Source organism: Varanus komodoensis, unplaced genomic scaffold (assembly GCF_004798865.1).
Source record: "Varanus komodoensis strain SLA01 unplaced genomic scaffold, ASM479886v1 scaffold7_1, whole genome shotgun sequence".
In the NCBI taxonomy this organism is placed as follows: Eukaryota; Metazoa; Chordata; class Lepidosauria; order Squamata; family Varanidae; genus Varanus; species Varanus komodoensis.
Window position 1 is genome coordinate 12,946,797 of NW_025336479.1, and position 23,885 is coordinate 12,970,681.

Here is a 23,885-nt window from a genome sequence, read left to right on the forward strand (position 1 = left end):
AACTATTAGAATCAACCGTAAAGTAACAGAATCCCATGTTAAGGTTTGGGTCCGTCCTCTTACTGTTTCAGGGAAGGTAGAGTTGTTTTGCAAACCATACTGCAAGACTCCTTTTGCTAGTGTAACTCCAACACTGGCAAGGGGAAAGGTGGCTGTACCCCATTCCTTTGAACAGTGTTTCATTGCCTTGAGAATGCAGAAGGAAAAACTAATAGGCATTGTAGAAGCTGTTTTCCTTTAAGAGCTGAACTTCTATGGGAGAGCTCAGCTGGGGATAATATACTGGCAATGGAAAAGGCTACAGGACATCCATTGTTTAGTGCTTATACAAGTTGTGGTCCAAAACATCTGAGAGCGCACAGCTGCCTAATGCTGCTCTTGCCAGTGCCGTCTGTTCCACCTCACTTACCTCCAGCCAGTCTCTATCGCCTTGTTGCAGTTCAACTATGCCACTGGAAAGTACAGGAGATAGGAGGCTGCATGGAAAGGATTGCTCCCTTCAATTCAGGATTATGTGACATATTGAGTACAGCAGGGAGATAATTCAATGTCCGTAGTGTGCTATGCAGACTTCCATAGTGTTCCAGTCTTCCACTGGCAATGATCACCCATTTTATGTGCCAAAGGCCTTCAAGGCACAATGACATATCTCCAGTAGTACCAAGCACAAGGACATTTCTGGTACTTCTGCTACTGAAATGGGACAGTAAGAAACAGGAGAATGTAAGAACAACTGGAAGAACAAATCCAGTTATTTCTATAGTTATATAATGGGGTGAGCGCATGCTGCTTTGTCCCAACTCTTGCCTACCTAGCAATTTGAAAGCATGCAAATGCAAGTAGATAAATAGGTACCACTTCATTGGGAAAGATAACGGCGTTCTGTCAGCCTCAATGTTTAGTCATGTCAGCCACATGACCATGGAAGCATCTTTAGAAAACACTGGCTCTTCAGCTTACAAACGGAGATGAGCACTGGCTCCAGAGTCAGACATGACTAGCACATATGTGCAGGGGGACCTTTATAGTATAGGTCATAGTTCAGTGGTAAAAACCTAGTTTAAAGATAACCAATCCAATCCTAGACAACATTGCTCAAAGGTAGCAGATACCATGAGTTCTGCTGGAGTTCCTAGAGCCAGTGGTCAGACTCCATTTCAGGTAACTTCATATATAATGAAGAAGCTCATTTAGTAGAGAGCAGCAACATCTAGAACTCCATTTTTCTGTTTAATGCTTATTAAACTAACCATATCAAATTAAGGAATGCAAACCACTGAGAGAGATATGCAGCAGTGGAATTTCCCACCTATCACTGGTAGTCCTAGGAGTATAAATCATTTAGGAAATATTTACAAAAATATTTCACAGCACAATGGGTACAGTAAGACCAGCAACATTTAGGAAATAAAGATAAACAACTTGCAAAACAATAGTTTATGTCAGGGAAAGTGGAGATCTGCTTTCATACCCGTTTGCCCATTCGTTTGACTCCCTTTTCCAGAAACATGGTAAATGGTCAGTTTAAGCAGCTTCTGTATAGATGTACTTCTGTGCAAGTGTACATTTTGGAAAATATGCTGCCTTCAATCTTCAGTCTTTCATAGACAAAAGCAGAGCATAGAAGCTTAGTTTAGATTCCAGAGAAAACTACTTTCCTCCTCCATGAGACGGTGTAAGCAGCCACATAGAGAAGCTGTGCTGTGAAGAGCAGTGCACATGAGAAAGATGTGACCATCTTGTGCAATTAGAACTACCTGTTTCAGGCCACTAAAATACAAAAGGCTACAATTTTAATCAGTTTTTTTCTGTGTGCCCAAGCACTCTGTAGAGCAGGAATATTGAATGAGGGCCAGCTTCCATTTCAGAGCTCTTGGGGGACATATTCTTACACCAGTAAGCAAGCCTTCAGAGGGGCATTTCAACCTTATGGAGTGAAAAACTACCCCACCAAACCATCAGTGATCAGGGAAGTGTGGGGCCAGGAGGTGGCATGGCCATCCCAAGTATCCTGAAGGGCCAAATTGGGCCTGAAATTCTGTATCCCTGCAATAGAGGAAATGAGACCAAATTGCTTTTACAAAGTAGTATTCCATTACTAGGATCGCTCAGTGCAGCTAGACCTGGTATCTTTATATCCAATAACCATTTGTTTCTTCCAACTGACATAGTCACTTTGGGCAAATAATAGGGAGTATCTGGAAGGCAAACTGGATCCTCAAAGGTCTGATGTAGCTGTAGTCAGCTCATTGAGATGAAACCACATTAAGTGTACAAAAGTTAGTCCCCCTGGCCCCATGGGCACAGACTGCTTGCCTGCAGAGACTGCATTTCTCTGCTTGAAGTATACAGTGCAGAGAGCTTAGTGCCGAGGTAATGGAACTCTGCCTGTGTATTCAAGATCTAAGTCACACAATTAAGTAATTAAGGAAAATGATCTCTTCCTTTCCCCTTCAATGCACATTTTGAAGTAATGATCTTAAGTGTACAATCAAGGGAAGTGTTTATCCTATATTAAGCAAACAGAACATTAACAACTTTTATGATAAGAGTTGGAACAGAATCCTATTTCATTCATCTTTCAAGTTCTTCGGTTTATAGGTATTAGTAGCAGCATCTGAAAAATATGCATCCACAGAAAGCAAAAGATGGCTAACAAATCAATATCCACAACAGAATTTTATTTTTAAAAGCTAATATTAGAATGATTATCAGTGCTCTAAGCTGGGCTATGGTGTTCAAAAGCAATAAGGGAGGGAGTCTGATCAAGTGTTTAAGAAAGCAAACTGCAACCCCTTTATAGCAGGCAGGAAACCGGATACCAGTGACATATTTAATCCTCCAAAGTTGCTTCAAGCTTTCAATAGGCAAATAGTTTCTCAGATGACAGCCATGAGCCCCTTTCAGACATGACATCAGGCTGAATGCATTGGAGGGGCAGAGACAGGAAGATGTCTTTTAGTCCTGCCCCCAACCCATTCAGGAGGTCTGACACAGGCTTCTACATGTCCACAATTGCGTGTGTGAAAGACTGCCATATGATCAGTGCTCCCAATCATGTTGAAAAGCCCACATGCATTCAAGATGTACACATGCAGGAACCCTTTCTGCTGAAGATGTGTTACTGAGCACAACATACCCCTTCCCACATGTTAGGAGGAAAGGTCTGAAGAAGGCTCAGTTTGAGTGAAATTCCAGCAAGAGTACTTAGCATTAAAGAGCATTATTTTCTGTCTCAAAGGTCTTTAAGAGTCCTACACATACCAAAGCTCTTTTGATTGATAGCAAGCAGTGACGGTTTCAGGAGGGAAGATACTTATATACCAATATGACCCACGGGCTGTTTCATGAACTCCCATTTAACCTCAGATGGCAATAAAAACCATCAGCTAGTTTTCCTTCTGCATTTACAATCCTTCTTTGTGAATAATGCAAGTTTAGCATGGTTCAGAAGTCATGTTTTAACTCTTCTCTTACACAAACAGCCCATTCCATTAAAAGGAGATGAACAAATAGGGTAAGATTCAGGAGTGAACCCCATGCACATGCTAGGACAAAAACTGGGTCCTAGATACCAGACTACAAAAAGTTGTCTTTTTAAAACTGTACCTTCTAGGCATACTAGAAGCATTTCCAGGAAGTTGTCATGTTTAGTCACTCTCAGTGACAAATCACATTATCTGCAATAAGGGTTTACATTATAGCTCTAACATGCTATCTTGTGGAAAGTGTAAAGAAACAAACTGGAGATACTTGAAAATAAGTAAATAGATCCAATGTATACAGCAAACAGCTGACAAACCAATAGCCATAAGCCTCCATTCTAGATCTTTCTTACAGCCCAAGAACTCTGATCACAAAGCCCAAGACTGAGGCTAATGAAAGGCTAGAATCATGGTATTCAGAGTTCCATTTGTTTCAGGATAGGTTTATACTAATTTAGGCAAGTTTTCTCCAATACATAATACCTGGCATAATTGCAGACCAAGTTTCTACCTTCTTAGATAGCAGGTAGGCACAGATTAATCATCAGTGCTAGATTGCAGCATGCATACCAGAAGGCTAGGAACAGGCTTAAGCAGCAGCAACTGGAATTCAGAATAAAACCACATTAACTCACTGTAACGTACAGTGAAACACGGGGAGGAAAAATCAGAAGATTGTAAGCATACCAAGAAATCCAGCACCACTCATCTTTCACCATGGACAGATAAGGATAACAAAGTGCTCTGGGACTACTATGCCTGCAGTGCATATTGACTACCTGCAACCACATTTAAGTTTACCTTCAACAGTCAGAGATAATGAATTTGGCAAAGATGGAGCCTCATTCTCATGGTAGAAACTTCAGGTGTGTTGGAAGTGTTAAGCAAAGGCTCAGTGCCAAAGATTTTGCCAGCAAAGCATGTTGCCTGGTGATTCAGGGAAAAGACATGTCAGACCAATTCCACTATTTGGGGGATTACAAATTTAAAAAAAAATCCTGCAACTAAGTCAAAATTCTTAGTTTTCAGAAGAGGAAAACAATAAATGAAACAGTGAAGGAGGCTCTAAATTCCCAGATACAAAAGTATGGCAAGTCATTTACTGCCATGGCAGCATTCAGTCTGTGGGGCAGAGCTACTCTCCTTTGACGCTTTAAATAATTATGTACATCAAAGTCAGTCCTGGCTGGAGATGAAAGCTATTTCACCAAAGGGCGGGTTTTATCATCATCACTGCACTGGTGGGCTTTGTACTTTTTCACTTCAGCCATATATTTGGCCCATGCATCTCCTTTACTTGTCAAAACCTACAAAAGAAAGAAGGGGAGGCAAATATTAAAGTTTACATGCTAATAATTCTTGCACTTTAAAACATACCATATTAAGAACAACAACTCTAAAGAACAGGTCTACACATTGCCTAGGAGAGGCAATGAATTAGGGAACACAGGTTGTTGTACGTGAACTGGGGAAAGCCATATTTAAATGCTTGGACTACTGACCATCTTGTAACCTAACCCATTCTTCCACAGTCCAATACCCTCCCTTTGTGGACTATAACTGCCAGCATCCCCAGCCAGCATATTTCCCCTTGCATCTCCTCAATCATTTTCACTCACTCTTTCCACTCACACACATCAATCTAAGCAGCCTCTCCTGAGCTTTTACCACAGCTGAAGAGTTCTTCCCTAACAACTTTTCACACACAAAATAAGGCACTTTCTTATGTCTGAGAGGCCAAAGCCAGCCCTGTGAGAAACCAAACATAAATGGAAATGGTATGAATTGCAGAAATGCCTTTGCTTTACCTTTCATATTTGCTGAAATGAAGTTTGCCATAAGCCTCATAATGGGCTGTCAAATTAAAATTCTTGAATACCACAAAACATTACCACTGGTTAACATAACTGACATATGCCAACTTACCTCATCCTCTGTCTTTTGTTTCTTGGCTACCACTCCTGTCTTCAGGGCTAGCTTGCTGCCCCCTCTCCGCTTGCCCACCTGGGTGAAGGGATAGAAGACTGCAACCGTTATACGAGCCTGGGAGCTGCAAGGGGAATGTTGCCCACTATATAACGGTATAGGGAGTCCTTCAATTAGATCATCTTAGCTTGCCATCACACCTGTCAGTCAGTACAGAGCTGCCGAGCGTTACCTACACCGTTGTGCTAGGAGGGTAAAAGGGCACCTTAGCAGTGTTCACCAATACATCTGTACAGTCAAGCCCACACATTTTTAAAAAACATAACAAGAAATGGATGTATTCTGAATTCTTTCCATGCTTGCTGTCTGTTAACCATTATTATACTTTCTCTTGCACTCTCCTATAATTAAAATCTCACTCACATGCTACCTAGTATATACCTCAGATGCCAGAATTCTGGCTAGTTTGCCTCGATGGAGCCATATCACTTCACTTCTGAAGGAGCTAATTTGACTGCCTATCCACTTCTGAGCCCAAAGTGCTGGTGCTTACCTGTAAAGTCTTAAATGGCTTAGAAGCCAAATACCAGAAGGACTTTCCTTCCATATCAACCTGCCTGCACATTTAGATTGTTGGAGAAGGCCATTCTTGATGTACTTGCCTGTAGAAGAAATATGGAGAAGCCCTCTTCTGATATACAAAAGGCCCTTCTCTGCAAAGGTGCCCCAGTTCTGGAATACCCTCCCACAAGGGGTGCAATAAGTTAAAATATTTTTTGCACAGGCTTTTTAAAATCAAAGATGTTATATTTTATAATTTATATTTGTGTGTTTAAAGCTGATTGAACTAGTTTTGTCATTCTCCATCTTATTTGTTAGGTTTTGGTTTTATCATTTGATTGTTTTGAATGTTTGTTTTTGTTTACATCACCCTGAAATCCTCATTGGGATGAAGGAGCAGTACTTTCTGTTAATCATGTCAGCAGTCAAATAAGGAGAACCAGGTATACGTTTTCTAATAGAATGATGTCTTTTTATCATCAGGAGATGACATACCTGCATGCTGCCAACAGATCCCCTCTAAGGAGACTCCAAGGGGATCTGTTGGTGACATACAAGTATATGAGGGGGTGTCACATGAAGGTGGGTAGAGACCTGTTCTCCCCTGCAGAGGAGGGCAGGACACACTGCAACGGAGTGAAGCTCAGGGAACCAGTGTGCTATAGTGGTTAAGAGCATGGGACTGGGACTCAGACGATCTGGGTTCTAGTCCCCACTCAGTCATGGAACCAACTGGGTGACTTTGGGCCAGTCACAGGACTCTCAGCCCAACCTACCTCACAGAGTTGTTGCTGTGGGGTAAGATGGAGGAGGAGAATGATGCAAGCTGCCTTGAGCCCTTTGTAGGAAAAAAGCAGGATATAAATCAAAAAATAAAATAAACAAAAAAAAAAAAACCCAGTTTCAATTTAGATGCCAGGAAGTACTTCCTGACAGTTAGGACTCCAAGAATATGGAATGGGCTTCCACGGGAGGTGGTTCAGGCCTCATCGGTGAGGGTGTTCAAAGATAGGCTAGACATGCACATGGTGGGCATGTCGTGAGCTGAGCCGGTTAGAGGTGGGGGTCAGACTAGATGGCCCGAGAGACCCCTTCTGACTCGCTCTGTTTCTATATTTTATGTGTTTGGAGAAGTGCTATATACATCTTAACAAACCACGAGATATCGTTTCATAAAGCAAGAAACCTGTATTTCTAACAGCACTGGCAGGCTCAGAACTCTAAGTATCAAGCTTTCATTTTGAAAAATCAATGTTCTGCTTAGTTGAAGAAAGCAGCTTGAAAATAGATGGATCAGAGATTAAAAAACACCAGTGGGATTCCTATGGCCACTAACAGATGCAACAGCTCCTCGCTTGCTTTATAGTCCCATGAAATACGAACAAGCATGTACCCATAAGCTCTGCCTACCCATTTCCCCAACAGTTATGCACAATACATATGCAAATACTTTCCCCACTTCTATATTTTAATTAAAACTCTCTTTAGGAAAACCCACATTCCTAAGACAGGAAACAAAACTTGTTCTGTGATTGCTTTGCTAAGCATGCCTATCTGGGAGAAAGTCCCACTGACCTCAATAAGACTTCTGAGCAGATAAATACAGGCTCCAACTACCCTGTTACTAGAATGCTGTGTATATTAATAAAGCTTTACCAGATGAGGATGCAATCACATTTGCACCTTTTCCTGCTTATTGTGAGCAAAATGGTAGCAGATCATTTCAGAATTACCACATCAGTAACAATGATAAGAAGAGTTCGTTTCTGTTCCAGAAAGCTACACAAGAGAAAACTAACTATCCATACAGGAAAACTCCTGTGTGCTAGGTAAAAAATCGATTCCAGCTACACACTTGCACAAGTGTTTAAAAGGAAGAAAAATATATCCTGGCTCATTTTCAGAAAATACCCATTTTCATATACCTAATCACTAGCAGCTGCTCCCTAGACCTACTTTATCTTAATCCTTTGCCTATTGTAATATAAAACATGTTGTCGTATCTACTTGCAGATCATGAGGACTCATTCCATACATGCGTTGCTTCTTGCCTGAATAAACCCTGTGTGTTATGCTTCATGTCATGACTGACAGTTTTTGGATCATGGAAGTCCCATGTGGGACACTTGTGATCACTAAGAACTTTGCACCTTGCATGTTTCCTTTTCTTTGAACTATGAACTCTTACAACTACCTGACTCAAATTAAGACTCTGGATTGAAAAATAGAATTGTAATTTTGTTGGGATGTCTCAGTTCAGGCTACCCAAGAGCTTGACTTCTTGAAACAAAAAGCAGTAGGTAGTTCAGTTGTGATGTAGGAACACAGCCACTCAGAAATTAGACACACTGGATTTAATGTTACTACTAAGCAAATGCTATTAAGATCTGAAAGTAAAAAGGATTTTGAGGCTTGTTCTTTAATTTGAAACCAGGCCTGATTCAACCAAATCTATGTTCAAGTATATATATTTTCTCCTCACAAGTAACAGTCTCCTTGTTCCTTATCAGAAATTATGCTTACAGGAGCATCCTACAGGTGCCTGCTTCCAGGTCCATTCCACAGAAGGAGTAAAACATGAACTTGCACAGCAATAACTGGCATTGAGCAAAGCACCACAGGATTCCACTAGTTTCTTTTGACAAAAATGGTAACTTTAAATTTAAAACTGCCATACAGCTTCTGCTATTGGGCAGCATAGCAATGAAATGAATAGCAATAATACTTCACTTCCTGCACACATCTATACTTTATCTAAAGTTTAAAGGGGGACAAAATAGAAATCCGAATTAAAGTACAGCACTCACACCAGTTAGGCTTATAATTATGCCTCGCATAATAAGAACTTTCAGAACAAACAGCCACGTTACTTCCCTGGGGGAGAAGACAAGCTACAGTGCAACGCCAGGGAAAGGAAGTGCGTTCAAACAGGGTTTCTAGTAACGATATTCTCATACCAGCGCATACGGGCGGAAAAATAAGCATTTTACACAGGTGGGGAAAGTGCTTCACCTGCCGAATGTCTGCCTATCCCACACCTATCAAGGGCTGTCATCAAAGGAGAGAACTGGACTACCGTTGAGAGGAAAGAAACGGACAGAAGGCACGAGAGCCTCAGTCCTTTACAGGCAGTGGGGGAGGGGAAGAGACGCGAAGAGAAGAGGAGGAAAGGAGACGAAGGGAAGGAGAGGGAAGGTCAGTGTCCGGATCCCTTACGAAGCTGAGGGCGCTCCCGCTCCGCTTCTTTCCCGGCGGTTCGTGTTCCCCGGGCGGCTCCGGCCGCGGTTCGGTCTCTTTCTGCTTCTCGGCCCCAGCTCCCCCCGTTCCCGGTCCGCTCTTCCCTCCCGCTGCAGCAGCCTCTTCCATCCGCCGCTTGAAGAGCTCCAAGAAAGATCCATCGTTGGCGAACACGTTCACTCCGCCCGGTTCGGCCGCCTCGGAACCTGAACCTCTTCTTCCTCCTCCGCCGCCTTGCGCCGCCGCCATCTTGCACCGCCCTCCTTGCTTGAGTATACAAGCCGCAGAGCACGACGGGAATAGAGGATAATACCTCCTGCCGCAGAGCGCGATGGGAAAGTCAAAGAGCATGCGTTGAAAAAATCAATACTGTTAGCCTACATACGTCAAAGCTAAACGTATGGTTATATTAGGCGCGCTGAGCTTGAGCCGTAGAGGCGTGACAGTCCTTCCGAACCAATCACAAAACAAAGCGGCAGAAATATGAACAATTAAAGTGTGACGTGTTCCACCAATGAGAGGTAGAAAGGGGTGGGCGCTTAATGCTCCTCCTACAGCCCCGAGACCAATCCGCTGAAACAAGGCGAGTTTGGGCAGAACTATAGTAGCCAGCTAGGGAGGGGTGGGTTTTTTCCTGCGGTTGAGCCTTTCTATGGCCCATTAACATCAACGCATCGCATGAGTAACAGAAAAGTAAGGCGAAGTACGTGCGGCTGCGCTATTTCTCCCTGAGAAGGATTGCAGACACCGAGTGAAAAATCAGAAACCTCCTTGTAAAATGGAGTAGCCCAGGTGTTGTCACGTGACTTTGGTCTAAGATGGCAGCAGCAGTGGTGGCTGCGTCCGGATTAGCTGCTGAAGTGGACGAATTTGAGGACGCGCCTGACGTGGAGCCTCTGGAGCCGACACTAAGCAACATTATCGAACAGCGGAGTCTGAAATGGATCTTCGTCGGAGGGAAGGGCGGTGTCGGCAAGACCACCTGCAGGTGAATTAGCCGAAATGAGGAATAACGCTGTCGTGGGAGGATGGCTGCCTTCACCTTTTTCTTCTTGGCAGGGCGCCTGTCCCTTTAAGAGTTGCGTGAGCGGATAAAAAGCGCAGCAGCCCTAGCGCTGGGCTTATATGCTAGGCCAAGTTTCTACCGATTGTATTTCTATCTCTCATTGAAATGTTCGAGGCAGAGGAACCTGGATGGGAGGAGCTGACAACTTAAGAATGAAAAATAGAATTCTCTTTATAATGGGAGCCTGGAAAATAGCCCATCGAGCAAGTAAACATACACACTTTTCTTCCATTTTCTGTGGGTGTTAGAAGATTTGTGTGAACAGGGCAAAAGGTTGCTTCTTTTTCTAATTCACGTCTTTGTAACCCCTAGGCTAAGTATAATAGTATGTTTAATCTATAGAACTTTGAGGTCAATTGCAGTGTAGTTACCCACATTCTGTATATCAACCGTCAATTTGTTGTGTAAAGAACAAAAATAATTGGCTTAACAAAGGTCAGAACCAGCTTTCTCTCCTACACTTCATTACACTCTTACAGTCCTGCCAGCAATGTAATCTTGCTGGAGCCAGGGGTCAGACTAAATGGCCCTGAAGACCCCTTCTGACTCTGTTTCTATGTTTCTAAGAGTAATTCTTGCTAGAAGCCTTGTCACTATGAGATATCTCCAACTTGGATTTAATGAAATAAAATTATGTTCTTAAATATCTCGACTTGTAGTGTATATGTAAGTTTCACCTTTAGTTTCAAACCTGCTGTTTGTTTTTGTTCCTGTGTTAACTGCACATTATTTTACTTTCTGGACCCAGCTGCAGCTTAGCTGTGCAGCTCTCCAAAGTGCGGGAGAGCGTCCTCATAATCTCAACAGATCCTGCTCATAATATCTCAGATGCCTTTGACCAGAAATTTTCCAAAGTTCCCACCAAAGTAAAGGGCTACGATAACCTTTTTGCCATGGTGAGTGTACCTTTCTGTAGTTTGATCAGTCAAAATGCTTGTTATGTAAAAATCTGTTCTTGTGTATTGAGAAGGGGCTGACGTTGGGTGATAACTTTAATAGCAGAATGATATGCAGGAATAGTAAAACATTTCTAGCCACTTCATATCCTTCCAAAACCATTTTTTTCTATTTTGTACTTTGGATGCTGAGGAATATTTGATGGTCTATCTCATATCTAGGCATTATATATTTAACTTTTATTTTTTATCTATACTAATATTTATATAGTGCCCCATTCCCGTAGACTCTGGAGTCTGGACAGTTATACAAAAAAGACATAGCTGCAGCCTTCCAGTCTAATGAGACCAGAAGAAAGTGAGAAAAAGAAATGATAAAAATTCGATATGGAAAATTTAACAAATGAGTCTTTAGGCTTGGTGTAAGTGATGGATCAACGTTCAGGGCAGAGAAACAGTACAAGTGTAATGATAGTAACACTATTCTGAAACTCTCAACTCAGATATTCTGGACTGTCAGAATAACAGTTGTTCCCCTTAATTCAAATAGATCTAGGGAGGCTTTGTGTGTTATAAATTCTTTCCCAGTATTTCCGAGTAGAAACGGAATATTTCATACACACATAGTTTACTAATAAAGTCTAAAAAGGGGAAATCTAAATTTCTCATCAAAAGTTGGGACATGAAACTTGGCTTGAGACAGAGCTGTGGAAGTTTCCATTCATCTGCCTGATACCTAAAGGTGAGAACAATGAGAAAGAGCAGGAAAAAAATAAATAGGCAACTAAAATTATTCCAGGACTGAAGCAATTCATGTATGAGAAAAAGTTACAAAGTTTGGAGCTTTTTAGCTTAGAAAAAAGTGAATAAGTGGGGCACATGTATAAAAGGTGTATAAAATTATTCATGCCATTGTGAAATGGATAGGGAGAAGGGTTTTTCTTGTCACAATCTGAGAATGAACATACAATATAGAGAAATGGGTAGGGATTCAGGACAGATAAAAGGACAGACTTCTGCACACAGGCAACTTGGTGTTTACTACCAAAGGATTGGATGATCACCAGTGTGGATGGCTTTAAAGCAACTAGATAAAATCACAGAGGATGAGGCTATCAACAGTTGTCATGATGCTATTTTCTTTCCTCCCATCTTGGAGGCAGTATGCCCTTGTATGCCAGCTGCTGAGGAATGCAACCGAAAGGGTGTGATTAAGCTCATATCCTGCTTGTAGACATCCCACAGTCATCCAATAGACCACTGCAGGAACAGAATGCTAGACTAGTTGGCCTGTGGGCTGAGTGATCACCTTCCATTTGTTTAGTGGTGGTAGTCTTTGCCTTTGGAAGATACATATGAAGTGATTAAATAGGACCAGATTCAGCAATGATGTTAAAGGAAGAGCTAGGCATGTGCTTAATGCTTTTGTGTTGAAACTAATAGGACTTCAGTGTGTGGCTTTGTTTGAATCTAGCTTATGTATATTTCAACACCTCGATTATAAAAAGAAATCAATAGCGTGTGGCAATTTTGAGTCCAGCTTCAGTGCCTGTGCATCTTGTTCTACAGATCAGGAATTGTAGTTCTTCATTCTAATTGTTCTTCAGTGTCTAAACAATAATATTACTCTTGCTTTGTAAAGCCAATACTGTAACGTTCTGACCATATTTGATTCCCTAGGAGATTGACCCCAGCCTGGGTGTGGCTGAACTTCCAGATGAATTCTTTGAAGAGGATAACATGCTGAGTATGGGCAAGAAGATGATGCAGGAGGCAATGAGTGCCTTTCCTGGTATTGATGAGGCCATGAGCTATGCTGAAGTGATGAGGTGAGAATTGTCATCTGGGGCATCAGGTATGATATCCCCTGCTGCTTGTTTGAGCCTTAGATTGGGAAATCAAAAGCCAAACTTGAAATGCCTTTTATTGTGCTCACTGTTCTGAAGTTGAGGTTAGCAGAAGGTAGAGAAGTGGGGATAGCCACTATAATATGTTTTATGTATGTCCAGAATTCTCATGTTTGTGTGACCTTTGCATCTTTTATTGCGTTATATTAACTTCCAACTGCTTAGCTATAGTTTAACAATATGCTTTATTCTGTTGTGTATAACATGGATTCCCTTGGTTACATCCAATATTAATCCTACTTAGAGTCAGCTCATTGAAATGAATGGGCTTTAAGCCACACTACCATTGAGCACAAGCCCAAAAACACAGTTGCCCTCAAACAAAGAAAACACTGACACTCTTTGAATGCTATAATTATGCTGGGGGGAAAACAGCCACAACAGGTCTTGTGGATAGCCAAGGAATTAAGAATGTTGCTAAGTGTGATACCACATCCTGTATGCCCTTCATGTAGCACTAATTATGAAAACTTGGATTCTCAGGGCAATACTGGACTTTCCAGAGCTCATAAAAGAGTCCAGATGTCTTAGATTGAGGGCAACTGTAGCTATGGATAGGTCAAACTGTGATTATGCAGTGAAATAACATCCATAATGGGCATTCACATATGGGGACATAACGTTCTGTGAGTAGGAGACTTGCACGGGTATTTTAGTCAATGGCTAAGCAACTAGAAATAAAGTTATGGGGAGGCACTTTTTAGTGCACTCTTCCCAAAAGATGATGAAGCTGCTGATAGGTCTTTCTCTGGCCCGCACAGGTTGGTGAAAGGGATGAATTTCTCCGTGGTGGTGTTTGACACAGCACCCACAGGGCACACGCTACGGCTGCTCAATTTCCCAACTATTGTGGAGCGGGGACTAGGTCGACTGATGCAGATAAAGAACCAGATCAGTCCCTTCATATCACAGGTAAAAGGGGAAAGGAGATGGACTATTCTTGTAGCACTAAGGACAAATGTAAACTGGTTGATTATTTCCATCTTGTTGAGTTGTAGCACAGTACCACTGTTATTGCCCATACTTTTCAGGGCTTTGTTATTCTAGGCTGAGCTGATCAGCAGGTTTAGCTTCCTGCTTCCCTGCACATGCACACACTTTGCCTGCAATGCTGTGTAAGACATTTATAAGGGTGATTTGCCCACTATTGATAGAGGCCTGTCATTGCAGCTCCCTGTCCATTTGTTCTTTACTAGATGTGCAACATGCTTGGCCTGGGAGACATGAATGCTGACCAACTGGCCTCCAAGCTGGAGGAGACCCTCCCTGTTATCCGTTCAGTCAGCGAGCAGTTCAAAGATCCGGCAAGTATATTGCAAAGGTGAAGGGAGGAGGTGGTTCCAATGCACCATGTTCTCTATGTGATGTTTGTATGCCAGGGAAGGAGGGATTTTTGCAGAAGTAGTTCCTGAGAGGATCCTAGCGCCATATCTCATCCTGAGTGAAGAGCAAATCCCGTGTTCACTGGGGCAAGACGCACCTAGTATTGAGGCATGTAGCAGAAGCTCGAGGCTTCCCCTGGAATCCCTACTACATAGCAATTGCTTCATAGAGGGTAGATCCTCCACGTTGTCAAATATGTGGCATTTAAGGGCTTGTTATTTACAGAGTTCCACATAAAAGTGGTGGTTCTTGTAAAAGTAGTTCCTTCCAACAGTATGGGGAAGTCAGTAGATGACTGCAAGGAATGCAGTTACTTGTGTTGTACATATAAATAACGCTGATTTATACCTGCATGCTTTTACCATACCTGTAACTGTAGCAGCAATCAGTTTGAGCAGATAATTCTCCAATCAGGGTAAAGCTGGTACCTGCAGGGAAGAATGAGTTCTGGAACAGAGATTATTGAGCCTTTTGGATCTTTAGGGGATGTGCCAAGAAATTCCAAGAGAATTATGATGTGCTCCCTCTTCCAGAACACTGATGAGAGTTTATATCATACAAATTTAAAAGGCCTTTTCTTATTCATAGTAGCTTCCTTTTCTAATGTATATTTATACTGAAAGAGAAGTACAGGTTCTGGCTAAATGCTTTTTGGAATTTGTAGTAAAGCTAAAGTTCAGCTCCAGTCTTCAGCTTCCTAGTTAATGCTTCTGCCAGAAGTTAATCTGCTTCACTGATGTTAGTGAAGCTCTAGAAGTCGAACAATGGCTGGGTTTGCACAAGACCATAGTGCATTGTGAGTGGCAAGCCAGGGTGAGCTGTTCTACTTTGCTTGGGCAGCTTGAGTGCCATAAGGCAGCCCACCCCGACAGTCCGTAATTTGCTCCAGGGGTTCTGGAAACCATAATGGGTTGTTGGGTCATCCACACCTTGTTAACTGCTCTTCCATGGGTTTCAGGAAGTGGCAGCAACCCCTTTGCTCCTTTTGCTGAGCTCACTTGGGTCACCACCAGTGACAGCTGATCCACAGATGCCTAAATAGCACAGTGGAGCAACTGCTACAAGGTCAGGGCTCTCTCATGATAGTGAGCCCTTTTTTCATTCACTGCAGTTTTCCCCCTTTATTACTGGTTTATTTGGAGGTTGCATTGGCAATCTTCAAGTTGAGAGCCATAGACAGCCCCTCCAAAGTGCCCAAGTGGCACATTGGAAGGCCTGTCTCTTGTTCAACATCTTATATATATTTTTTAAGCACAAGGAATGTGCAGAAATGGTTTTGTTAAATGGTTAAAAACGTTTTGTTTTGATTTATGTAATTTCAAATGTGCACGTTTGTTGGGATCTGTAACAGAATTCACATGTACATGATGTCCTGGGAGGTGCCTGTGGTCAACATGCAGAAGGCATTAACACAGAGAGGCTGCAAATAGGTTTTTTTTTTTTTTTATTTTTTACTTTCCACTGTCCTCACTGCTGTCAAAAGGTCATTCATTGAGGAAAAGCAAAGCTACAGGTGATCATTGCTCACAAAAGGAGGTTATATATAGGTCCTGCTATATATTTTTGAGATGATATGACTCCTCTCAGTATTCTGCACCTTTTTCACTCTTCCCTGAGGCACTGGGTGCTCAGGTGGAAGAGTGTGACCCACCCCTTGTTACATGAGCATGGAGCTTTGACAGGTGCAAAACCTCAGGCTTCCTCCTAAAACCTAGTTTTGGACAGAACTATTTGGGCGGTGGGTTAGATTTATATGCATATACATATATTTATGTTCTTGTGAAAATCCCTTTAAAAATAAAATCCATGGAAATTTGGCTGAAAAAATAAATGTAAAAGTTCACAGACTTCTAATGCTAAAAAAAAGTGGAGGGTGATGAACCAGTGACAACACTTCCAGCATGCTTCTTGGGCACTTTAGAGGGGCTGTTACCTGCTTTACACTCAGGAATTGGAGCAAAAAGTTTTGGAGGGCTGTAGGGAAAAGGAAAAAAGCTAAAGCAATCACAGCAGGAAGAGGAGACAATTCAGCTTTAGTGAAGTTTTCTGGGACACTGGCTGGAAACTGAGGGGAAACTCAGGGGATGTCAGCCTATGGTAAACCTGAACAACTGGCAAGTGCACCATGGGTTGTTCTGGAAATGACCAACCCACTGTTGGCTATTCATAGTCTGGGTTTGCACCACACACTGAGCCATGGTAGTTTTTGAGCCATGGTGATTTAGTGTGTTACATAAACTTAGCACTTTTCCTTCAGGGTGGTTTAAAAGCCTAAGTTGCTGTGGCTTGTACTTGTTGCTATATGCTGCCAAATTATCTCCAACTCATGGCAACCATGTGAATGAAAAGCCTCGAAAAAGTCCTATCCATGGCATCCCTGCTAAACTGTTCTAACTTCAAGACTGTGGTTTCTTTTATGGAGTCAATACATCTTTTGTATGGCCTTCCTTTTCTTCTGCCTTCAATTGTCCTGAGCATGATTATCTTTTCCAGTGTGTCTTGCCTTCTCATGATGTGCTCAAGGTATGGCAGGCTCTGCTTTGTCAGTGTTGCTTCCAGGGGAGTTCTGGCTTGATTTGATCTAGGACCCACTCGTTTCTAGGGTTTAATAAGCCCACATTGTACGGTTGCAATAGGGTTTAATAAACCTACTGTGGCTTATTGTGCTGTCCATACCCAGACAACAAAATAAGCTAGGGTCAAGTTTAAAAACAAAAACAAAAAACAGAGTCCATTGGCAAGAGTGACAGAAAGGAGTGCCAGTCTAGCCAAGGGGCCAGCAGCTAATTGCCTTTCCCAGGTACTCCAGAATGCTGAAGCGGCAGAGACAGCTACAAAAGTTGTCCTCTCTACCTGCTAGCAGTGGTTAAGGAGATTCAAAATGTGGATCAATAGCCTGTGGCAAAGCAGGCTTGTCTGTTTAAAGCCTTGGGTACCCCCCTCAGGCTTTCTTTCAGGCTTCACTGCTTCTCAAGGTGCTATCCACTTGGGGTAGATTGTAAAACAGAGGGAGCAACTGGGGCTTTCTAACACCCTAAAAACCCTGGGAATTCTTCTTGGAAGGGAAGAAACTGAGTCAGTATCCCCCAGTCTTTTTTACAAGTTTCTGGGGGATATCTTAGGAAGGTCCTTGTGCATCTGTGTTATCCATACTTGGGAAAATGAGGGCAGCCCAGGGCCTCCCCCCACAACTCCCTCCCCCAAGAATTCTGCTGGCAAGGGTGTTTTCTACATATCCTACCTTTACAGCCCACTGCTAACTATCTTTTAAAGTCATAGTTTGGCATGTACTCTTTGTCTAGCCCTGGTCTGTTTCCACTTGCCCAAGTGTGGAGAACATACAGGCACTTTTTTAGAAAGTCAGACTGTGGCCAGCACTAAATGGCTTGCTGCAGATCAGAGGGCATTTTAGTTTGCTGCACTGGCCATCCTATCCCTGCTTTGCCTGATTGTGTATCATGGTTAAAATTTCCAGCAGGATTAATGTGTTGTTTGAATTATAGAGTAGCTTACACTCATATCCATTCTAATCAACCACATCCCTTTCTGGCTTTCTGTTTTCAGCTGATGATTTTGGATTGCTGAGTATGGGCTGCTGTTTAAAGGTGCAGCTGCCACCTAGCAGAGAAGGAAGCGTAAACTTTTCCTCAGCAGAACCTGTGAATCTCAGCTAGTGTAAACTGTTACAGACCCTTACTGCACTCCTTCATGTGCATTCTTTTCTGATCAAAGAGCTCTAAGACTGCTATTAAAGCTGATTTTAGTTTGTCAAAGCAGTAAGAATGCTGGGATTGCATGCCTCCTGGGCTTCCTTGGAGGACTACAGGCAAATGTTGCAGGGGTGTAATTAAATCTACCTCCAAGGCATGGAGGTACATAACCTTTGTCTTTGCAAAGTGCTGCAACCCCCACTCTGGAGTAATCTGTTCTGGAACAGTCCCTGTGAATATTTATCTTTTGTGGGAATAGCAGTGTGTGTCTTTGAATTATAAAAGTCTGAGTGGCTTGGCAAACCTTTCCCATTGGCAGTATGGAACAGACAAAGTATTGTGAATCAAGGTATTGCAACAAAAGCGTTTATCTAATGTAGTTAGGCTGTACTGGAGCTCATCTTTGATTGTGGGTCAAGAGATGACTGTTAGCCTATTTCTCACTAGGGAAGCATTCCTAACCTTTTGAAAAAACATTGCCAACCACAGCTATAGCCTGCATTGTAAGATTCCTGCCCATCCCATTAATTGTTTGGCATTTTCTCTTGTAAAAATTATTTATTTATTTAAAACGTTTATATGTTGTCCCATATGCATGGAATCTCGGGACAGTTCACAATCAATAAAATATGGGGGGGGGGAATATTTCAGAGGAAAGAAATCCAGCATCAAATGCTCTTGGGAAGAATGTACCTATTTAATAAAGTCATATCTATTCCAGGGCCTTGGGGAGCTTCATATATAGCAGTGCAGTATACTATAAGATCTTGCATGATAGAGGAGGTATGGGCTGACAATCCTGCATTCTGTTACAGGGTTTGTTGTGCAAGTGTGTGTGTGTGTGTTGTGGACAGAGTACTATGTCCAAATGTAGTTAGAATCTATGTTAAATCTGAACTGGACTGAGCCAATTAACTTGACCTTGGGAATTGCCACTTGTCTGCTCACCTGTGGTGAATAAACTGCCCCAGATGTACTGGCCCCCGTTTCATTCTGGGCAGCATGCCTTGCAGTTCACTCCAGCCTTAAAACAAATTGTTTTGGGTCCCGGAAAGAACAAGTGGCCTTGCATGCTACTTCTGCTCACCCTTTCTGTCCTCTTCATTCTCCTTATAGAGTAGCTGAGAGGGAGGATGTCAGGGCTAGAAGTACCTGGGTGCTTTTCTGTGTTTCGGAGCTGAAAAACAAGGAAGAGCTGCTGTTCTCCCTTTCTGTGTCTCTGGTAGCAACACAGGAGGTGCACAAAGCAGCTGCCCAAGGGCCCTTCTGTATGGTCATTGGGCTTTCTGTTAAGCAAATGAATGGACAGCTGCAGAGAGGATAGACATGAACTCGGCCAGACAGTGCAGAGAGAGTCAGATGAGGCTGCTGTGCCCCCTGAGAGGGCAGTGGCTGTCTGAATGCCTTTTCATCTGTTCCACAGCCATTTTCCCCCTTCTGCTGATAGCAGTAAAATACCTGGTAGGCTACTTAGGTGGCCGCTGTCCTGGGAGCAGTGGCGGCTGCAGTGCTTACAAAGGGGAGCAATTTTTGCTGCATTCTCCATAGTTTTACCTTCTGACTCTATGCCTGTGAAGGATTGTTGGCAGGGTTGGGAATGGAGATGCTGATAGTTAGAGTGGAAGAGGGAGTTGTGTGGGAAGCAGGAAATAAACAGCCATGCCCTGCTGTTTTGTCACTAAGCTAATGCTACCTTGTCTACTCTGCAGGAGCAAACCACATTTATCTGTGTCTGCATTGCTGAGTTCCTGTCCCTGTATGAAACAGAACGACTCATTCAGGAACTAGCCAAGTGCAAGATTGACACCCACAACATCATAGTCAATCAGTTGGTCTTTCCTGACCCAGAAAAGCCATGCAAGATGTGTGAGGCCCGGCACAAAATCCAGTCGAAATATCTTGACCAGGTATTGTTAGAGACCTTTCTAATTTTCTTGTGTCCCTTGAAGAATGTGTGTTGGGAAGGCATAAATATGAAGCTTCTATAAATCAAGATAGACTGAGGAACCTTTAGGGCAGATGCAGTCCGGGGGCTCTCCATCAGGCCTGCCAGCTTCCTTTCTGGGCTCCAGATCTTCTACTAGCAGAAAAAATTCTTCTCTCCAAGCAGCAAAAGGGGTTGGGCCCTGGAGAGAAAGCAGATGAGTGACTCAGTCCTCCTTCCTCCTGAGCCTTTGTCCTGCAGAGGCATGCCCTTCTTACTTGTGAATAGACCTGCTGCTTGTGCTTGCTTCCAAGCAGACATGCAGAGACTCATATTTGGATGCCCTTCAGCAGTGCTGCTGGGTGATTCTGTCCTGCTCACTTGTGAGCAGTCATGCAGAAGGCTGCCACCCTCTATTCAAATCAGTATCTAGCTTCTTGAGTCCCAGCCTCTGGGACAGTAAAGATTCCATGAACGTTAAATGCCTGGACTTTTACTGTTCTCTCTACTACATTATTTTGTCTTCAGCCTGAGGCTGCCCGGCTCACAGTATTCTGAATAATTGTTTTATGACTTGTGTTCAGGTTCTCAGCAAGAGTATAATTATCTCTGGAGAGGGCAGGAAACAGGTTTCTCATTACTGCTCTTCCCATTGCTGTGATACTATAATGCAGGGGTGGTCAAACCGAGGCTCAAGAGCCACGTGCAGCTCTTTGCGTTTATTTTGCAGCTTGCTGCTCACTGCTGTGGCACCTGCAGGCACCTGCTTGCCGTTCGCCCCTCCCACCGCTGCCCACAGGCACCCACTTGCACCTCTCAACCATCTGTCATTTAATTGTGGCTCTTCCATTGCGTCAGTCTGGCCACCCCTCCTATATTGGAATTTCACCCCTTTCTCATGTTGCCCTGGATGAGTTTTGTCTAACCCCATCATCACTGATAATAACAATGGATGTTTCAGTAGCAGTTTTGCATAGTCCTTTTGTCCAGATATTCTTTCTAGCAAGCCTCTAAATCCAGCATAAGCAAGCTGTTCTCCACAAGTTTCAGCATTCTTTATCCTTTATCTTAGGGTTGTGGTACTTCAGGCCCAGGAGCCATATCCAACCTTCCAGGAGGTTCAGACTAGGCATCTATAGAATGCCACACTTCCTCTGACTCCACCTCCTTTCCCTCACTGATTGTTGGGTGGCTTTCCAGCTTTTCTTGCATTCTAAAAGCTTGAAATGCCTCGTCCAAGGCTTAGCTGCTCACAGTAAATGCTTTATGCTAAAGTATGCGGGTATTTTAACCCCACTTCTTTTGCTTTTGGCACTGCCCAACATTAGAAATCAATCCCTAAAAGCTTCTCCAAAATGGAATTCATTCCTTGGACTGAGAGAGGTTCTGTACCTTTGCATTCTCTTACATTTTGTTCATCATTCCTTTCTTTCCCATTTTGCTCATGTTTTTCTTTTCTAATTTTGGCATCCTTTTTTCCCCCCATACGGTCTTCTTGGCATCCTGCCTGTCCCTACTTCGTCGTTGCTTAATTTCTTTACAGCTTTTCTGGGGTTAGTTTTTTTTAAACACATCCTTCTTCAAGTCAAACCTTTATTTTCCCCACCAGTGTTCTGGTTTCTTTTATCTTCATGCTGCTGCCACTTCTAGCTCTTCCATTTTATCCTTTGAAAAAGAAAAAGAGAGAGAGGTTTGCTGCATGAGATGGTTACTCTGAGCCAGGGTTAAGGGTGGGAAGCGCAGCAGGAACAAATTTCTCTCAGCAATATGTTCTGATCTGTCCTGCATCCCTTCAAGCTGTCTTCTAATCACGTGATTGATTGTTTTTGTTTTTACACCTCCCTTTTGCTTCTGCACTAAGTATAGAATTATTCATACTTTGACCTGGCAATTGTAGTCTCTTCCAACTGAGTGATTCCTTTTCTTAGTGCACCCACTTTAGCTGTGTCAACACTGGAGAGTTGAGCTTGTGTAAATGAAAGCTAAGAAATTTCCATCAATGAGAGAGCTAATATTTTCATAACAGTGAACTTGTAGCTGCTAAGCACAAAAACACTTCCCAGGTTTCTGTCTGAAGCTCTTTGACACTGGGTTATGATTACAGTTTAGATCTGTTATTGAATTAAAGCTGTAAAGCTGATGTATATGCAAAAAAGTTTCTGAGAATGAATATGATACACTTTATAACCGATGGGGCAAAGTTAGACCAGAAATGCGTTTGTGATTCTATCAAGATTTCTACCAAGAAACTTGTGACTATTAGGTGCTCCTTTGACACTTGGTGTGTTCTTTCCTTCCTCCAGATGGAAGACCTCTATGAAGATTTTCACATTGTCAAGCTGCCGCTCTTGCCCCATGAAGTGCGAGGGGCTGACAAAGTCAACACCTTCTCAAGTCTGTTACTGGAGCCCTACAAGCCACCCAGTGCAAAATGAAGAACTACAAACTGACTTCCACTTATTCCCCCTGCCCCTACCACCCACCATCCCAAGCCTACTCTTGCCCACCCCTTGCCCACCAGAACTCCCCTTTCAGTGGCCTCTGATCGTGCTGTGGTGGAAAGATGCAGAATCTGACATTTTCACTTCTTTCTGTCCTGTTGCTGATACTTACTTCCATTGGACACCCAAAACCAGCCACAACATTGAATTCATTCCCCTCACTGATCGGCTAGCTAATTTCAACTCTGGCCCCCGTTTTTGTTTTTCTCCCTCTGGCTTCCTTCTGGATCATATCTCCTGGGCTGGATACAGTTATGTCTGAGGTCCCAGTCAGGTGTTGTGATGATGCGGAGATTGTCAGTCCATTTGCAACCGTTCACCCTAAGGGGAAACATGTAAATAAACTGTAAGGGAAATGAATTTGTTGCTGTTCATCAATCAAGGTGCCATTTTCATTGATGTCGGGAATTCTGGTGTGGAGGCCCATCAGCATTCTTCAGGGGGTGTCTTTTGTCAGGGCAGCCTCTGGAAAAGTTTGTCATCTGGAAAGATTTGTTGGCAACACTAATGAGAATACCTAGTCTTGCTAACTAGCTTTCTCAAACTGGAAAGGGATGTGTAAAATAGGAATTGGAATACAGATGTGCAAGTTTAAAAGACAGGCGCTTATAAGCACTCTGCAGTTTACAGATCCTTCCCTAGACACTAGTCCCCTCTGCATAAGGGAAATGTTATGGTATTAAAATTTCCTGGCATGTATTGTCTACAGTGTGCCTGTGTGTGCTTGTATGCTGAGCGGTCTCAAAAGACATTTCTAAGGTTAGCAAGAGGAAAGAGGCTCTGAAGGAACTAGGGCTTAGTTGGGATGTAGCAGTTGGACAGAGCTGGGACTGTTTGTTCAATTGTAGCTGTGCTTTCTCAGGATGCAGTGTCACAGTGCAGGATCAGTGGTGGGGAAAGTACCTTGAATACCTGGTTTCATGCTAGGACTACTTGGAAGGTGCAGTGAGGAAAAGATCCAGTGGAGCATTTTATGAGTGATACGATGTGGTCTGGTCGTGCTGGGTAACAATTCATGTTCTGCCATAACTGCTTTGTCCTCTAGGAGGCATGCTTTCATCCTACCCTAGTAGTTCCCCCTCTACAACCAACACCTCAGTTAAGCATAAGCTGACTGTCAGATAATGAAGTACTTGCCGTTGCAAATTCTCAGCTATCTGGGAGCATAAAGATTCCCTACCTAGAGTGTTCTGCAAGGCAGATGGCTGTCTTTGACACTTTCAGTCCTTTGTGAACAGTGATGTGTGCATGCCCTTGTGATGTGCTGACTCTGCATTCTACAGGATTTT

General features: G+C 42.9%; 2 protein-coding genes across 2 annotated transcripts; one reads left to right on the forward strand and one right to left on the reverse strand.

Moving 5' to 3' along the window:
- Positions 1 to 2,660: 2,660 nt before the first annotated feature.
- Positions 2,661 to 9,458, reverse strand: TRIR (telomerase RNA component interacting RNase). The gene is made up of 3 exons (XM_044453775.1): positions 9,189 to 9,458; positions 5,412 to 5,489; positions 2,661 to 4,792 (listed from the first exon to the last, which is right to left on the reverse strand). The coding sequence occupies exons 1-3, from the start codon at positions 9,456 to 9,458 to the stop codon at positions 4,685 to 4,687; spliced, it is 456 nt and encodes a 151-aa protein (XP_044309710.1). The 3' UTR covers positions 2,661 to 4,684.
- A 407-nt stretch (positions 9,459 to 9,865) lies between these two features.
- On the forward strand, positions 9,866 to 22,974 carry GET3 (guided entry of tail-anchored proteins factor 3, ATPase). Its single transcript, XM_044453935.1, has 7 exons — positions 9,866 to 10,197; positions 11,024 to 11,171; positions 12,852 to 13,000; positions 13,840 to 13,990; positions 14,275 to 14,382; positions 19,881 to 20,078; positions 22,399 to 22,974. Exons 1-7 carry the CDS (start codon positions 10,028 to 10,030, stop codon positions 22,528 to 22,530), a joined length of 1,056 nt encoding a protein of 351 aa, XP_044309870.1. The 5' UTR covers positions 9,866 to 10,027; the 3' UTR covers positions 22,531 to 22,974.
- Positions 22,975 to 23,885: the final 911 nt, after the last annotated feature.

Coding starts and splice junctions, on each gene's coding strand:
- GET3 (XM_044453935.1), top strand. CDS start 10,028: ATGGCAGCAGCAGTGGTGGCTGCGTCCGGATTAGCTGCTGAAGTGGAC. Junction 13,991..14,274: donor TCAGTCCCTTCATATCACAG/GTAAAAGGGGAA, acceptor GTTCTTTACTAG/ATGTGCAACATGCTTGGCCT. Junction 14,383..19,880: donor GCGAGCAGTTCAAAGATCCG/GCAAGTATATTG, acceptor TCTACTCTGCAG/GAGCAAACCACATTTATCTG.
- TRIR (XM_044453775.1), bottom strand. CDS start 9,458: ATGGCGGCGGCGCAAGGCGGCGGAGGAGGAAGAAGAGGTTCAGGTTCC. Junction 5,490..9,188: donor GCGGGAGCGCCCTCAGCTTC/GTAAGGGATCCG, acceptor CCCTTCACCCAG/GTGGGCAAGCGGAGAGGGGG. Junction 4,793..5,411: donor AACAAAAGACAGAGGATGAG/GTAAGTTGGCAT, acceptor TTTCTTTTGTAG/GTTTTGACAAGTAAAGGAGA.